The sequence below is a fragment of the Nyctibius grandis genome, chromosome 1, assembly GCF_013368605.1.
Source record: "Nyctibius grandis isolate bNycGra1 chromosome 1, bNycGra1.pri, whole genome shotgun sequence".
NCBI lineage: Eukaryota > Metazoa > Chordata > Aves > Nyctibiiformes > Nyctibiidae > Nyctibius > Nyctibius grandis.
The window spans coordinates 14,263,746-14,280,979 of NC_090658.1; the positions used below are offsets into that span (position 1 = coordinate 14,263,746).

Below are 17,234 nucleotides of genomic sequence, written 5' to 3' on the forward strand. Positions count from 1 at the left end.
TGGGGAGTGAGGAGGGAGAGATGGGATCAAACAACAACTCAGACGTGTCGCTGTCGCAATCGCAGCCTCCCTCCTTCCCCAGCCGACCCCGGACGGGGGTCGTATGGGTGGCCATGTGCGAGGGGCACGGGGGACTCGTCCCTTCTGGAGGACCCCTTCTCACCGCCAGCCTCGCCCCGGTTGATGTAGCACCTAGAAGGGAGTGGGGAAGGCGTGCCTGGGGGCAAGGACCTGGGCATAGGGAGCGAGGGAAGGAGCTGGGCTGAAGAAGAGCAGAGTGGAGGGCGAGATGCTTGGTAAAAGAGGTGTGAGCAAAGGCAATGCAACAAGCGCAGCCTTTGGTCTCTGCCTCCAAGGATAGCTCAGATGGGGTGGATTTATGCAGGTTTACTGACCGTGCAGGAGAGGCCACAGCTTCATACCCTTGGGAAGATGAACCTTCATCTTCTGGGGTCTGCAGCGTGCCTGAAACACCAGGGCTGGGACATCTGGACTGCTGCAAGTCACTCAAACACCCAGCTGACACCCCCCTGGCTGGTAAACACCCACGCTGCTCCCAGAGGCATTTTGGAAGAGATGGGGAGGAGGCTGGGTGTCAAAATGTTGACATCCCAGGCATCCTGGCATCCTTGAAACGCTCCATGTTTCCTCACATGAGGTAGGATGGCGAGCACAGAGCCCGTGCTGGTACCTAGGAACAGGTGCTGTGAGGCCACCAGGAGCCCTGGGCTCCCATCCCGGCCACGTTACAGCAGCACTCCAAACCCCAGCAAGACACTACATTGCTGCTCTGACCTGGGTCTCCGCTTGTTTTGGCACAGCAGCACCCGGCAGCTAGAAGAGCGATGAGGACCTGGTCTGGGGGAGAGCGGTCGCAGAAGGAAGACACCCCTATTGCAGCCAAGGCAAGCTGGGAACAGGGGAGGACATTTCATCTACAGCCTTTCCCAACCTGCTGCCTCATGGATTAGCTGGTGGAGGTCCACTGTGCCATAGGGTCTGCCCAGAAGGATCACGGGGACCTCTAAGGACCATGGCTTGAAAGCCCACAGCCAAGCACTGAGGAAAGGTCCCCCTGCTCTAAAACAACCCCTTGCCTGAGGCACACACTGTTTCCAGTACCAACTCTCCTTCCACCTGGATGTCTGCCCTTGGTCTTGCAGCTCAGCATCTGCCTGTGGAGAGCCGATGTGCTCTCCGGGGATGCTCCACTCCACCCTGGCCCACGCCCCATCGCACACCCGCAGCACCAGGGGTGACTCAGCTGGGTTTCGGCAGCCGCCTGCACACACACACCAGCCGTCTTTGGGGGTTGCCGGAGGGGTTGCCATTGCCTCCAAGGGCAGGTTCCCACCCAAAGTGTGGCTTCTCCGGTGCCAAGGTTTGGGTGAATACCGGTCCGTGGTCGCCCGGAGGTCAGGGGGGTGGGAGCGTTGCCGGGGGCTGCACAGGCCGCCAGAGCAAAGCTACTGCCCTGGTCACACCTGCGTAACAACCCCCTGTGCTGCCGGCCATGGGGCCAAGCCCGACCACCAGAAAGCTCTGCTTCCAAGCCAGGTTTTGGCAGCTCCCCTGCTTAGATGAGGAACCACTTCACCGCAGCACACGGAGCCAGGGTGGCTCTGTGCCAGCATTATCTCGGAAGGAGAGAGCAGCGGCTCCGCAAGCTGCCCCAGTTTGGAGGGTGATCTGCTTTCCTTGGCTGAGCAGGGAAGGAGGGATGGAGAAGGTGCCAGCCGGGCGAAGATGGCTCCTGAGGCTGCAGCAGAACCTGCCCTGCCTGTGCTTCCCCGCCGGGTTTCAAAGCACCCCACCAGGCTGACTCACCAGGCTCCTGTCTCCCTGCCTCCCACGGCCCCTGCCACTCCCAGCGTCTCCCTGTCTTTCTCCACCGATACCTCCGCTTCCTTCCCACTCCCCACCGCCGGCTCGGCGCTGTCTCTCCAGCCGCCCACTCACTGCGGCTCTGCTCCCTTGGGGCGCCCAGCCTCACCCCAGGCTGCCCGGCTGCTCCCCACCCAGCCTCCGAGTCCTGCTCCCCTCCCCATGGAAACAGCAGCCAGCCACCCCTGCGAAGCCCATGCAGGGTGTCAGACCCCAGCAGCATCCCCCGACCGTCACCCTTGGTGGCACCTGTGGGCCTGAAGCTTGGGGAAAGGGGCTGCTGGAGGAGCCATGCCCCCCCACATCCCCCACACATGGTCCAGCACCACTCTGGGAGGACGGGGTGACCCCCTTGGAGAGGTGTCCACTCTCACAAGGTGGTCAGCAGTGCCCTGAGCTCGCAGACTCTGCTGTAGAAACATGACCGTGTGAGCAGCTGTCTCTGGGGGGTCCTCTGAGGCCCCTTCCCCAGCTTTGCCCGCACTGCCTAACTTTTTTTGTTGTTTGGTTGCCTGCGATCCCACTGTCTGCCCAGTGTTTCCTCCCTGGGATCTTTGGTGCGTTCCTACCAAGCCTGATACAGCAGCAGAGGTTGCAAAGGCAGTGAAATTCCAGGAGTTCCCTGCAAATTGGTAGCTAAATAGAGGACAGAAAGCTATTCCCTCTTAATGTCCCCACTGTGATAAAAAATACATCATCCAACCTTTATTAGACACCATGAATCCACATGGGGTCTAACCTCCAAAAGCCACATCCACGCAAGCCAGAGCCCCTCCAGCAACCAGTCACTGGTGGTGGTGGTGGTCCTCAATGCTTGGGGTTTCCCTAACCAACAGCTGCGTGAACAGCGAAGAAATGGGACGGCAGCCACTTGTCCTTTTTGACTGGTGGTTTGGATTTTGTGTTCTCTCTGGCAAGAGGTCACGGAAAGCTTTGGCCAGGTGGGTCCATCCAGAGTGGGTGTCGGTCCCCGTGAAGATGAGCAGCTTCCCTGTTTGAGCCCAATTCCATCTCCTGAGGGTGCCTCAGCTACGGCTTGACCACAGGAGGAAGGCTACCATGGGTGGGCTGCTGAAATCCCACACTCTGCCTTTATCCTCCAGAGAGACATTTCCCTCCCTGCGCTGTGCTCAGCTCTCAGCACCACCACATCTCCGTCTTCCCATTTCGCAGCCCGGTTTGTGCCTGCTTCAGTGGGGTGACCCATGCAAATGGGGAGCGTCGCCCGGGAAAAGACACATTTTCCCTGCTGTTGGGGCGCACTGGCATCGGGATGCACTGGTGTCGGGATGTGCTGCTGTCGGGATGCACTGCTCTCGGGATGTGCTGCCTGTGCTCGCAGAGGCTGAGGGTTCAAGGGCAGAGTGCGAAGCCCGGCTGCTGGGCAAGGCTGCCTGTCCCATTAGCTGACTGGGACCACAACCTTTTATTGGGGGTTAGGGAGCCAGCAGTCGCCCAGCTCGCTTGGGAAAGCTCTCCCCGAAAAGGCTGGCGTCGGCTGGTGCTGGTGGAAAAAAGCTGGATGAGCCACAACTGGGGTCTGACCCAGCCAGTGCCTTCCCAGTTTCCTAAAAATAACGAGAGCGCTTTCGAAACACCCTTAAGATTCCGCAGCTTGCCACAGCTGCCATAGCTGCTGCACCACATGGGGGGCAGCAGGCGGCTACGCTCCCCTCCCGCAAGCCTTGTCAGCTCTGCCATCCCCCTCCAAGCTCAAAGCTTGGTGGTAGAAAATCCCCTGTCCCCTCCCCAAGGACAAATGGCACCTTGGGGCCCCAGAGGCTTCCTCATTCCTGCCAGATGACCGCCGCCATAAACCCCATTGTATGCGTACAGGGTTTATGCATTTCTCCACCGTTTCAAAAACCTCCCAGAGGAGCCTGGCTGGGCGGAAGGTGCTGTCCCCACCATGCCTTTCCTTTTGGGGAAGATAAATGGTGTGACAGAGTGGTGACAAGGGCATAGAGGGACAGTGAGGAGCTGGAAGAAGGAATAACTGTCTCGGGTTGGGTGCTGGGGAACATCCCACTGCTGCCACCTGTGCAGTGCAGCTCCCTGGGGATTTCTGCGGCAGTAGAAAGAGAAGATGAGGTCCATCTGGACTCCTCTCAGCTCCTCTCCAAGAAGGAGGACCACCAGGGCAGCCATGGCCATTGGCACTGCAGATGCCAGCTCGAGCACAGGTCTGCTCCCCGCTGGGCCAGGGCATCGGTCAGGATCTCCCAGCCCCTGCTCAAATGCTGTCGTGTTAGAGAAGGACCTTTCCCGCTCCCCGTCCTGGTGCTGCGGGCGCACGGGGAGGGCTGGCTCCCAGCGAGGATCCAGCACCGCTGCCGGATAGTCCCTGCCTGTCCCACCCGCGCTACGGCAGAGCATGTGCTCCAACATGCCCAGGATGAGTTAAGCATCAGGACATGCACCCGCTGCCTACGAAATCGCCCCGGGCGCTCAGCGGTGCCGCTTCCAGTCGGGCTCCTTTCCCTACAGCTGTGGTTTGACAGCCAGGGGGGCTCAGTGCTGGCTGCAGCACCCATGGGTGCCTCTGCCCCCTCCCCACCCGCCCAGCTGAGGCCAAACCCCAACATTAGCCCTCCTCTTCCTGCTCCCCGCACGGCTGCACCGCCACAGCCCAAGAAGCCCTCCTCCTCCTGGGGGAGCCCCGGGAGGATGAGAGCTGGGGGGTGCAGCACCCTGCACCCTGCAGGGCTCACCCTGCTTTGGGGGCCAGAAACCCACACACCTCCCTGCCTCGCAGCGGCCCTGGCGCCGGGGCAGGGTTACCTTTGCCGTGCAAGCTGCAGGGCAATTGCTTGCAGAATTACTCCGCCAACACTGTTTTTTTGCACAAGGGTTTTTATCTCCCACTGCCTTTTACAATGTTTGCCAGGGAAAAAAAAAAAAACAACCCCACACCCGTAGGCGTCTCTGCCCTCAACTCCCTACAGCACTGCCCCAATACCTGCCTCCCGCCGTCCACGGGCAAGGGTCTGTGCGATTGCCGTCAATATAATTATAAAGTGCTGGGTTTACATCCTCCTCTCGCTGCCGCGCGGGTAGACTTTGGCCCCTGCCTGCATTTCAACCTCACGTCCCTGCTCAGAGGAAGCACATGCAGGAGGGAGCCGGGGTGCAGCTCCCCGGGTTGGGTACCTGCTGCAGCACCCCAAAACGAAGGGCAGGGACCAGCTGTGCTGTGGGAAAAGTGGGGTGAGATGTGGGGAGGAGGCAGCATCCAGACCGCCCGCCTGGCTTCCCCCTGTCCCGGGGATGCCTGGGAAGGAGCCCGGGGTGGCTGGGGCCATGAGGGCCCCTTCACACCCTCCGGTTGGGGCGAAACAAGGCCGCGGCGGGCGAGCAGTGGCGGCGGAGCCCACACCTTAGTTTATTTACCTGGAGGTGACCCGCTGGCACGGCCATCCCCGGGGCTGGCTGGCTAACGTGTAACCACACATCGCCCGGCTATAAAACCCGCAGGGCTTGCATAGCGGCTGCCCTGGGTTCCTGCCTGCCCCGCTGCAAGGAGGAAGTGCACGGGAAATTAAAATCAAAAGTAACTGTTTTGCAGGCTGCCCTGCAAAAGGAAGGAAAGCTTCAACACTCCCTTGCTCGCAAGGGAGTAAAAGAAGGGTGTCCCCCTCTCCTTGTGGTGTTCTCTTGTCTCCAACATTAAAATCTCAGAAGGACAAGACTTGCTTCCCTCCAGCTCCCTGGGAAGATCTTGTCAGGGTTCCGGGGCTTGTCCGTGTGGGAGGAGCAACAAAACTCATCCAAATTTCTGGTGAGAGTAGGTCAGAGGCTCATGAACCCCTGTGCAAATGCTGAGGGGACAAGTTAGGGTGGCTTTCATTTCATTCATACCCATCCTGGGCATGAATGAAGTGAAAATAAAACTCGCCCACCCTGGAGGTATTTAAAAGACGTGTAGATGTGGTGCTTAGGGACATGGTTTAGTGGTGGACTTGGCAGTGCTAGGTCAGCGGTTGGACTTGATAATCTTAAAGGTCTTTTCCAACCAAACAGTTCTATCATTCTGTACCTCTGCCTGCCTGGAGAGGAGGCTAACCCAGTCAAAATAAGGCATTTTTAATACATACATTTCATTAATTTAAACTATTTTTTGAGTCTCTGAGCACAGAGAAGACCCCAGCGACCCCACCTCTTCCTTACACTGGAGGAACACAAAAAGTTTAATGTATTTCCATTTTGTGCTCTGCATTTTTCAAGGTTTTGAACACCAACAACACAACCGCCCCGCAGCAAATCCGATGATAGAAACATTTACTGCCTGGCCAGGACAGCTGCTCCTGGACAATGCCGAGACCTCTGGCCGCCAGTGTGCAGGCACAGGCTCGCACACCCACACTCGCCAGCCACACACCCAGAGCCCCCCGCCTGTGGCCACCCATGGGAGGGAGGGTGGCCGGGCGCCAGGAGCAGCTCCCCTCACAGCTTGGAGGGGCCAGGCTGGGCTCTCCAGGGTGGATTCCTAACGGTGTGCCAGCAACCTCCTCCAGTGGCTTCATGGAGCAGGTGGGAACTTGGTTTAGGTTGGGTTCAGGCTTTTTTTGGTGTTCTTTGTGTCTCGGCAGAGCGCTCTGGGTGCGTGCGAAGGCACCCGCATGAGCACGCATGCCTGTACCTGTGTGCCCACCCAGGAGGGAGGAAGAGCAGAGAGGGAAGGACAGCTGGCTCACCAAAACCCCTGGAAAAAAACCCTGAAAGTTTTGTGAAAACACACCTTCGGGATTTTTTATTATTATTATTTGTTTGTTTGCAGTTTGATAAGAGAGATCAGTTCCTCCTGTCATCCAGGAAAAACGGGGCAGGAGGGGGGCTGTTATTGTGGCCATGAACCTGGGAACAGGCTTAGTTCAAACTTCATCTCCATCCCCTGCCACATTTTGCAGGGTTTTCCTTAGGCTTTAGTGCTACTGTTGACACGTTAAGGCAAGCCACAACTGAGCGCCCTGTTTTATGGATTCTCTGGTGGCTAATATAGGGTCGAGCTGACACTGCCACCCCTTCCCTTCATGGGATGCTCCCCTGCTTGGTGTAACCACCCATCACACAAAGCTGAGCCAGAACTCCTTCACGTCCGTCAAAAGGGTTGAAACAGGCAAACAAACGTGGAAGACTTTCCAAGACAGGAACTGCAATGCGGCCTTACCAAAGAGGCTGGCAGACACCCATGTAAAAACACGGAGGGGAGGGAGGGGGCAGATGAGGCACAGAGGTTGCATAAGCTTCATTTTCTTTGGAAACCAGGATAAAAATGTCCCCTAAGCATTGACTTCAGACATGTTATTCAAGATCATTGAAGAGATCTGAGCTGTTTGCCCAGGGGAAAAATGGCCTTCAGCATTTCACAGTCTCCTTCACTTGCGAGTCAACCCTCCCCTGACTGGTGCTCAACCCCGTCTCCACGAGGCGATGCGTGCCGCTTTGCCCAGGCCAGCAAAGGAGGAACCGAGGCACAGGAAAAGAAGACATCAAAGAAAGGTGTATGGGCACGACACACCAGGAACCAGGTTCTAGTAGCCAAGGCGTTTGTTTGAGGAAACCTCAGGTGGAGAGCAATCCGCAGAGCCAGCAAAGGAAGAATCATAGAATCATAGAATGTTAGGGGTTGGAAGGGACCTCTGGAGATCATCGAGTCCAACCCTCCTGCCAGAGCAGGACTAATCTAGGGCAGGTTACACAGGAACGCATCCAGATGGGTCTTGAAAGTCTCCAGAGAAGGATACTCCGCAACCGCTCTGGGGAGCTTGTTCCAGTGCTCTGTAACCCTTACAGTAAAGAAGTTCTTCCTCATGTTGAGGTTGAACTTCCTGTGCTCTAGCTTGCATCCATTGCCCCTTGTCCTATCGCAGGGCACAAGAGGAAAGAGGTTGCGCCTTTCCTCTTGACACCCAGCCCTCATATATTTATACACATTAATCAGATCCCCTCTCAGTCTTCTCTTCTCCAGACTAACAAGCCCCAGGTCTCTCAACCTTTCCTCATAAGGCAGGTGTTCCAGTCCCTTAATCATCCTCATAGCCCTCCGTTGGACTCTCTCCAGTAGATCTCTGTCCCTCTTGAACTGGGGAGCCCGGAACTGAAGAGGCCCTCCTGAGCCATGTTTCCCTCAGCACAAGCTCATCCTCTGCCTCGCTCTCTGCTTGAGAGCATCAGCAACACAGGTCATTGCCTTGCAAGGAGCTACCATCGCTTTGTCAGTCGCACGCACCCCGTCGGCCCCACGAGATGTCTCTGCAACGGGCCTGGGTCGTTCAAGGGTGTATTTGTTGGGGGGAACTCTGAAATCTCCTTCTCTCTCGTCCTTCAGTCAGCTGACAGATAAAAAGGCTTTCCACAGCTCCATCAACCCCACTTCCCAGCCTCTGCAGCTGCCTCTGGCTGGGCTTACCCAACCCAGCTGGAAAAGTGTCTCAGAAAAAAGAAAATGGGCTTTTCCACGTTGTTGCTGCTGCAGGGTTTTAAGCCAGACCCAGCTGCTAATCTGGTCCACGGCTGGGTTTTCCAGAAGGTTGCCTCCCTGAACAAGCTTGCCCCGAGCATGGGAAGGGGGCAACCACTCAAAGCAGAAGAGCAGGGCCACAGCAGGGAAGGTGAGCACTTCAGCAAGCCCTCAGGAGGGAAGGGAGGAGAGCTGGAACACCTGAACTACCATGAAGAAACTCAGGCTGGGAAAGCACAGCCTGAACGTTCCCCACATGGGGTTTTAGCCCCTCAAGTGATTAATGCCAGGCTTGGGTAGAGGCGCTCGGCTTCCAGCCGGGGTGAGCTGCGCCCTTCCACAGTGCCAAGGGCGCTGCGCTGGCTCACATCCGCCGCGCATCTGGCTCGACCCTGTTCTTGGCACTCCAGTGGCCTTGGCCGCGTTACAAGCACTTATGTGTAAGTCTTAATAACAGTAAACACACCGATGTGAGCAAAACTATTAGACTCAATTGAAATATTATCATTCCCACTAATTTCGCCTTTCATTTTAATCACATTCGTTCAGCAGACAGATGAAAAAGATTATAACGAGGAGGGATCAGCTTCACACGTTTGGTTTTCCTCTTCCGCTCCAGATGGGGACGTGACTCGGCCATCCCCTCGCAGAAACTGCTCTGTAACTCTTCTAAGCTCTACCTGGAAACACCTGAGCCTGGTTTTGAGACAGGCACTGTGGTACCTGCTGTGGTTGAGATTCTTTGTGTCCCACTATTCTGCCTGGCAGCGAGCTGTGGCAGATGCTTGGAGAAAAAAGTGCAGGAAGGAATCAGGAATAAGCCTACACCTTTCACAATAAACCTCCCACCTTCCTGTCCATTTGTGGTTTAAGGAGTTCATGAGCCAAAAGCAGCATCCAAACACCAAGGGTGCTCCAGGAATTTGTCCAGTTCCTTTATGGATCCATAAATAAGTTCAGCTTCTGCAGTACCAGGGGCAATGACTTCCACAACTTGCTCACACGTGCTGTGAGCTTCTTTTTGCTTGAAGCTTGTTACCCACACACCCACTGGTTACCCCTGGACTGTGGGAGATGGTGAATGATTGCTCCCTGACCTCCTTTAGGGTTTTATAGACCTCATGGTATATCCCACCTCGCCACTAGACATCCTTTTGTTTGATACATTCATAAGAGCCACTCTTTTGCACCTCTGATGTGCTCATTTGGGTAATAATGCAGCAGATAGTGACTGCTGACAAGTTCCCTCCTTTTTGGGAGCATGACAGAGGGCTGGAGCACCTCTCCTACAGAGACAGGCTGAGAAGAGAAGAGAAGGCTCCAGGGAAACCTTATAGCAGCCTTGCAGTAGCTGAAGGGGGCCTACAGGAAAGCTGGAGAGGGACTTTTTTACAAGGGCATGTAGTGATAGGACGAGGGGGAACAGTTTTAAAGTTAAAGAGGTTAGATTTAGATTAGATATTAGGAATAAATTCTTTACTGTGAGGGCGGTGAGACACTAGAACAGGCTGTCCAGAGAAGCTGTGGATGCCCCCTCCCTGGCAGTGTTCAAGGCCAGGTTGGATGGGGCTTTGAGCAACCTGGTCTAGTGGAAAGGTGTCCCTGCCCATCACAAGGGGGTTAGAACTAGAAGATCTTTAAGGCCCCTTCCAACACAATCATTCTATGATTCTATGATTCCGTGACCTGAGCCTCTGCCTGCTCCACAGTAGCCAGGGGAACTTTGCTTTAAAGCATTACAGGGTGAAAGTGACCTGAAAGGCTGAAGTCCTCTATCTGAAGCGTAACTGAACATGGTGGATCAAAGTCATTCACGATAGCCATCTGTTGCCCTCACATGGGAACACTGGGAACATAAATTTTTCTCTGTCTGTAAAGCACTCTCTGATACTCTAGTGAGGAGGTGCCAGGGAAAAGCCCCCAGGGAGAGGAATAATGCTGTCTTCAGAGCACGAAAAACAGCCAAACATGAGGCCTAAGGCCACACACTGAACAATGAGAAGAAACCAAACAATTGAAGAGCTCCTTTCTCCAGCTGCTTGTCCTATGCAATTTGGGTTTTCTGGGCAAAGAAAGTGCAGAACTGGAGGTCTTCACTTAATAAAAGCAAAAAATTTTCTTGAACTCAGAAGAAATCTCCTTTTGTTTGTTTTTCAGAGCTGCAACCGGACTGAAAATGCAAGCGCACGCCGGGCAGGAAGCTCCAGAAAACACCCCCTGCAGAAAGGCACTGGGAGGCACCCCAGCAGCTGCTCATCCTCCCTTCTGCTGGGGTCTCCCCTCAGCAGCAGCATCGATGGGTCAGAGGCCCTCTTTTAGCTGCCTGCATCGCCACTTGAGGTCAGAAGGCCACAAGCGCCCAGCCAGGGCCGGGTGACAACCCTCCCATGAAAGCTCAGCCCTCAGGGCTGGGGGGCCAGTCAGTCAGGGGCAGGTTAGGGGAGCGCTGGCTGCAGGACACCGTTCCCGCTGCCGTCCCACCAGGACGAGGTGCCGCCCCCCAGCCCTCAGGCTCACGGCAGAAGGCCGCGGCCTGCGCCCTGTGGCAGGGCCGGGGGTGGCCCGTGAGGGGTCCCCCAAACCCCCGCAGGAAAGCCGGGGAGCGCCGGGGGCCGCTCCACGTGCGAGGCAGGCGGCCGGGGGCAGCCGCTTCAGCCGCCTCCCCGTCTCCCGCCGCCCCGCGGCACGGCCCAGGCCTTGCCCGCCCAGCCCCGCATCGGCGATCCGTTGCTCTGGCCTGGCTCGACGCGCTCGGCGCTCAGTGGGGGCGGGGCGCGCCTCCTCCTCCTCGCCCCCCCCCCTCCTCCTCCTCCTCCTCCTGTCGCCCGGCCCTTCCCCCCGCGGCGAGCAGGCGGCTCCGGCACGCGCCGCCCGCCGCGCCGCCGGCGGCGATGTCGAGGAGCTCCCGGGCGGTGCTGGCCGCCTCCGCGCTGCTCTCCGCCGCCACCGTGGTGGCCGTGCACATCCAGCAGCGGCGGGAGCGGGAGGTGAGTGCCCCGCCGCGGGGGGCGGGGGGGAGGGGGCGAGCAGGGCCCCGCCCCGCCCCTACGGCGGCCCCTGCGCCTGGAGCCGCGCTCACCGGCAGGGCAGGCCCCGCCCCTTCGCCTGCGGCCCCGCCCCTGCCGCCCCCTCACCTGGAGGCCTGACCCGAGGTGTCGGGCCAGAGCCCCGCCCCTCACCTGTAGGCTCGGCCCGAGGTGTCAGGCCAGAGCCCCGCCCCCCGGAGCCCCGCCCCTTGCCCCCTGCCCGCCCCGGGCCCGCAGTCCCTCCACCTCTCTGCCTCCTGCTCCCTGCCTGCCCTCCTGCCCACCCTTCTGCCCGCCTTCCTGCCCGCCTTCCTGCCCTCCTGCCTGCCCCCCCTCCTGCCTGCCCTCCTGCCCACCTGCCTGCAGCACCCTGCTTCTGCCAGCACCTGAAGGCAGGCCTCTTGTGCCCGGCCCCCAGCGTCCTGCCACCTTCTGTGCCCCTGCCTGAGGCTGGGGGCTATGGGCGCTCGGGCGCGCCCAGCCCGGAGCCCAGAGGCCGGAGCCATGCCTGCACAGCGGTGCCCTGCCTGTGCGCTGCCTCCCCCTGCTCTGCCCCCAATTGTGTCTTTCTTCACGAACTACCCCTTCCCCACTTTTTTCCAGCCCTGGGCATCTGCCCTTTCCGTGCTCAGAAATCTGCACCCCTCAGAAATCTGCGCTCCCTTATCCCGTCCTGTGTGTTCACCTACGGGGGCAAGCAGCAGGTAGGAGCTCCAGGGTGAGGCACGATAGGCTCAGTGGTGGCAGTTTCCTTGTCCTTTCCATGAGCTGGAGGTGTTACGATGCAGAAAGGATGTAATCCTGCACCCTCTAGGCCCAAGGGCACCACCCTGGCAGCATTCCCAGGGCTCTCCCCTGTCCAGCCGTGCTGTCCCGCTGGTGCTTGTCCCTCTGGCAATTGCATCTGCTCTGCTTTTCCTGAGCTTCACAAATTCCCCCCGCTATAGGGAAAACAGTGCTGTTCTGTGACATGCAGCCAGCTCCAGCTCCCTTCTTGTTCTGGCAGGACAGGCAGAGTGCAAGCTAACAGAAATGCCATGTGATAATTAAACAGGAATTTTTCTGTGCTACATTTACAAAAATCAGGTAATTCCTGGCAGTCACCCTGTGTGCAAGAGAGCCCCACAGCCAAAAGTGTCAGGTCAGACAATGGTGAGTCCTTATACAAAGAAATCCTGCCCTGGGACTAGAAGTTGTGTGATTGCAGAATGGATACGTTGCATATGACAGAAGTTTGGGTAATGAGTGTACAGGTTTAGGCCCTGCTGATGAGCCAAATGGGTACTGATATGAGGACACACATTTGATTTCCCCCCCCTTATTTACAAAAAAATCTTGAAAATGCACACAAAAAAGCCTATGTTAAGTGACTGATGTTAAAGGTCTGAAGCAGTCAGAAGTTACAAACCACCAGAGCTCAGGTTGCTAGTCCATACCCCAGCTCAGTTGCCTGTTGCATGGGTTTACGATGCAGTCCGTAATTACAGGATTACGTTTTTTTCCATCAAGAGATTGTCTATGTCAGTGCTTGAGAATGATGCATCTTGGAGGATGAGACTGATGTGGGTAAGGAAACAGGCAGGTTAATTTGCTGCAGAGGTTGGGAAACACAATGAATGGCACAGGCAGTAGCAAGAAGAGGAAGGCTGGTCTCTTGGAGTGGCAATGGGTAATGGCTCTGCATTTGCCGGAGCTGACATATATGCTGGGTAAATCACTGAAGCTCAGATTTTTGTGCGTGGTTGCTAACTAATTCAGTGTGCCTACCTCGAGCCACCAAAGGTCTGGCAGGAATGTGTGCTGCCAAACTACAGGTGAAATAAATGGGAGCTGTACTTTGAGCATGTGCTGCAGGACAACACATGCTCTGAAAAAAATCACCCTTGGGTGTTTCAGTGAGACACCTAAACTTAATGGATGTTTTGACCTTAATCTTTGGCTAATATCTCTCCTTCATCTCATAGACACTGAAAATAAATTAACGTTTACAAAACGTTCATATTCTCTAGGGGTAACAGGCATAAAACAGTCTACAGGTAAATGAGTAATGCCACTGTCATAGCAGGATCATGAAGTAAGTAACGCCTCCGGCAACAGGCTGAACAAGGAATGTGAAACTAGACACTGAGTACCTGGTCAGGGTCCACGCTGAGCAATGAGCAAGACAGCGGTCCCCCTGTATGTAGAGACCGCATTGTAACTTATGTGCAAAACACGGGTAAATCTAGGGCACAACTGCAAGTTTATGGTGTGTGTTCTACCAGTGTATGAAGTATGTCTCTAGTAAAAGGAGTGGTGGATCAGCCAATGGGTTGACAATGGTTAATGCTCTCTGGTTGCTTCATAGATTTCTAATGATACCAAGAAGAAAACAGGGACTTGCTGCCCTTTGCCTGTTCCCGTTGCTCTGTGCTGTAGCTGTTGCTTGGTTTGCAAAATAAGGTTAAATTGCTTTGGCTGTTACACACAAGGTTACTGCAGCAAGCTTCTGCCTGGGGAGATCCTAGGTCTCCCAAATGAGATGATGGTGGGCAGCTTTCTCCCGTTGGGTCTGTTTTAACTTATTTTTCCACAGCTGGAAGCAACCATTGCTGTGGAAGGTATCAGTGTCACTGCTGTCAGGCTGCTGGCAGATAAGTAGTTTTGCTGCGTGTCCTAGAGATGGAGGGGTCAAAGGATCCAGTTGGTCAGTGACAAAACCTTTTGGGGTTTTTTGGGAACAGATCCGGTGTCTATTCTTTGCCGTCCTTCCTAACACCCAGGCGTGGGCACAGCCGGTGAACTCTGCATAGGGAACTCATGAATTCAGAGGTGCCTGACCTGTACGTATAGGGATGGGTTTGCAAACCAGTCCTCTAAAATTAGAAGTGATCTCCCCAAAAGCTGCATTTGATGCTAATCTGTGTATGTTTGCAGGGATATTAGTATTCCTCAAGATGCTGTTGCTGCAGAAGTGAAGCCAAAATGCTCAGTTCTTTTTTTCCAGCAATCAGTTTAACTTAATTTTAAATCGCTATTCAGAAGCGCTAAAGCTTAAAGCTTATCCTTTATAAATGAAATCTGAGATTTTCTCTTTATAATTCTTCATCTTCAAGTCAGGGCATAATGGCTTCAGGTTTAAGGGACCCAGTTATTTAGATAATGTAATGGAAATAAGTAACGTGGATATTCTTCAGTCCTGGTGTAGGGATTATTTCAGGTTTATGTTTATGCAGATTAATAAACTTTTGACTTTTATAAATTGATATGCCAGGCACAGAGTGACTTGAGCTTGCTCACATTTATCTAAACTGATGCAGAAGACAAGCAGGCCTAACTTCTGAGAACAGAGGAAGGTGAGAAGATTAACTTTTTCATAGCTCTTTGTCACTCGTGACACTCAAATTATAAAGGTGTCTTTTGCAAACGGTGCGTTATCACAGTAAATGCATTCACCATCTGAAATATGGCAGAATAGCTGTGTTTTGTGAAGGAAAAAGAATGACATTCCTGATGTAATTGTTCAATTACATTGTATCTCCCCACATATTTTCTTTATTGTTATTAACTAATAGTAATGAAATAATAGTTTATGAACTTTGTCTTTAGCGATTACTAATTTGTAACCTGAGTTCAGTTGATGGAAGCTGATGGGAAGGAACTGTTTTTATTAGATTGCTTTCCAGAGAGTTTTGATTATTGTCTGTGCATTTTCTTAACAAGATAAAATATTTCTTAGACAAAACCTTTCTATTTTAATCTTGACAGGAGAAATAATTGCCTTTGAAACGTGCAGTTATTGGCATTCTAGATAGGGAATAAAACCCTCTGAGAACTTGTCAAATAATAATCACAAACATGTAAAATGACTTCAGAGTCAGCTTTCAAATAAATTATTTGCAGGTGCATTTTGGCATCATGCAAACAGGTCAAATAAATTATTCATCTTTTTTGCCATTAGGCTAAATAATTTATTCATATCTCCAGTATCCAGTGGCTAACCTTGGTACCTGTGAAACTTTCTCATTCCTGAGTCCAAGCTGAGCATGAGTTGGTCAATTAGGCAGGTGGATAATGCTTTCATTAAACAACTTTAACTAAAGATTCTCATCTTTAGTTGGGCTAAAACACAACTGCGATCACACAGCTTGATTTAGATGTGAACCAGGGTTGGCTCTCAACAATCATTTCATGTTTTTACTCATCTATAATATTTCTGTCCTTGTGTATGATGTTTTCTGATAAGCTTATGACTGTTGCTTTGAAATGTAGTAAGTGTCTGAATACCTAAAAGCTTATCGCCTGCCAGAGGAGTTCAAGCCAAACCACCAAAGTGGAGTGGGCATCCCTTGTTCTCCTTTGTGATGTCACTTCTCTTTTGTTAGCCAGCTCGGGATTAAATCAGCAGAGTATGACTTGCTTTGCACAGGGGGGAAAAAAAAAATAGTTTTCTGCTGGCTGAGCTGTCTGACCCTGGGGTGGGATGAGCAGTGCAGGGAGCGTGGGGCTGGAAAGATGGCAGCAGCACCGGCTTTGGTTGGTTGAAGTTGCCGGGAACTGTATCTCAACTGTATGTCGCCTGCACAACCGATTAAATGCTTCATGTGGTCCCCGTTTCCTTCCAGAGTTAGTGTCAGCCTTGCCATCTCCTCCATCCCGTGTCTGATCTCATCACCCCTCCGCTCACATTGCTCTGCTGCCTCACCTGTCTCCAGAGGTGCACATCTGGAGTAGAGCAGCTGGTTCCCAGCTAGTCCCTCCCCTCCTTTTCCCCACCCCAATCCATGTCACCAGTTTTGGTTTCACTTCTTTTGCATTCCCCTGGTGACAAAGGTTAAACATTTCACCTAATTATCAGAGTGAAAAAAAAACTTCCAAGTAGCAGAGAGAGAAAAGCACATGGAGGAAACAAAGCACAGCTGGGATTTTCTTAGGGCTTTTTACACTCATTGCGGGGCTTACCCACTAGTTTGAAAACTGCTGGTCTGTGTTGCACACGTTATTTGTAATGAACACTTAGGTGAAGGGGCTATTTTTTCAATGAAGTGCTTTGCTTTTACAAGAGCTTGGCATAAGCAGGCTGTGGGACTTTTATCAGCCTTGCAGCAAGAGTTTACAAGGTATTGTTTTAAGAGTAAAACGAGCAGAAAGAAGCAGATGAAGACACATGGCAGGTTTTTTAAAATAATTTCCAGTTTGCCATCAAATTCTTTCCAAGCAGCGGAGAAGTTTTGGGGACATTATTTCGATTTGGTAAAGATTTAGGACAGAGGTAACAGGATTTTATAGATCATGTCCATCCTGCATGGCATGGGTGCATAGCATTGATTTGCTTTGATAGCTTTACTGCTTAGTAAACGCACCCATCTGAAGTGAGTATGAACAAAGCACTTTTTGGTGTAGTACCATTAGCTTATCGATATCAGCTCCTGTGGTTTTAGATTCAACCATGTTAAGTGGCTGTGGCTTCAGGCAGTGGCAAAGGACATGGTGAACAGCCCTGCAGGAGGGATTAGAGCCTGGGTGGGAGTTAATCGCATTCAGCATCCAACAGGCTGTGATAAACCCTGTCCCTTGTGTTTTCAGAGGCTGCACAGTGGAGTTCTCAGAGATCTTGAGCGTCAAAATCAGAAAAAGGAGAATATTCGCCTGCTAGAAGAGCAGATTGCTTTGACAAAGCATCTTATGGAAGAAAGAGACAAGGCACTAATGGAAAAAGGGTCCCAGCAGTCCTAGGCGAAGTCCTGAGTCAGAGGGTTGATTAAAGACATTTGGAGATCATTGGTATCTAACTATTTGCGAATGTTTCAACAAACAGAAGTAATCTGTGAAAGACTGTTTCCTTTGTATAGGTTATAATCCAGCCCCAAAAGCTATAGGGTGGA

At 53.4% G+C, this 17,234-nt stretch overlaps 1 protein-coding gene across 1 annotated transcript; it reads left to right on the plus strand.

Annotated features, from left to right (window-relative positions):
- The first annotated feature begins 11,193 nt into the window (after window positions 1-11,193).
- On the plus strand, window positions 11,194-17,086 carry PET117 (PET117 cytochrome c oxidase chaperone). Its single transcript, XM_068416857.1, has 2 exons — window positions 11,194-11,331; window positions 16,936-17,086. Exons 1-2 carry the CDS (start codon window positions 11,236-11,238, stop codon window positions 17,083-17,085), a joined length of 246 nt encoding a protein of 81 aa, XP_068272958.1. The 5' UTR covers window positions 11,194-11,235; the 3' UTR covers window position 17,086.
- Window positions 17,087-17,234: the final 148 nt, after the last annotated feature.

What these genes read in the sequence shown, in the direction of transcription:
- PET117 (XM_068416857.1), top strand. Translation starts at nt 11,236, where the DNA reads ATGTCGAGGAGCTCCCGGGCGGTGCTGGCCGCCTCCGCGCTGCTCTCC. An exon ending in AGCAGCGGCGGGAGCGGGAG is followed by an intron (nt 11,332 to 16,935) that starts GTGAGTGCCCCG and finishes TTGTGTTTTCAG; the next exon opens with AGGCTGCACAGTGGAGTTCT.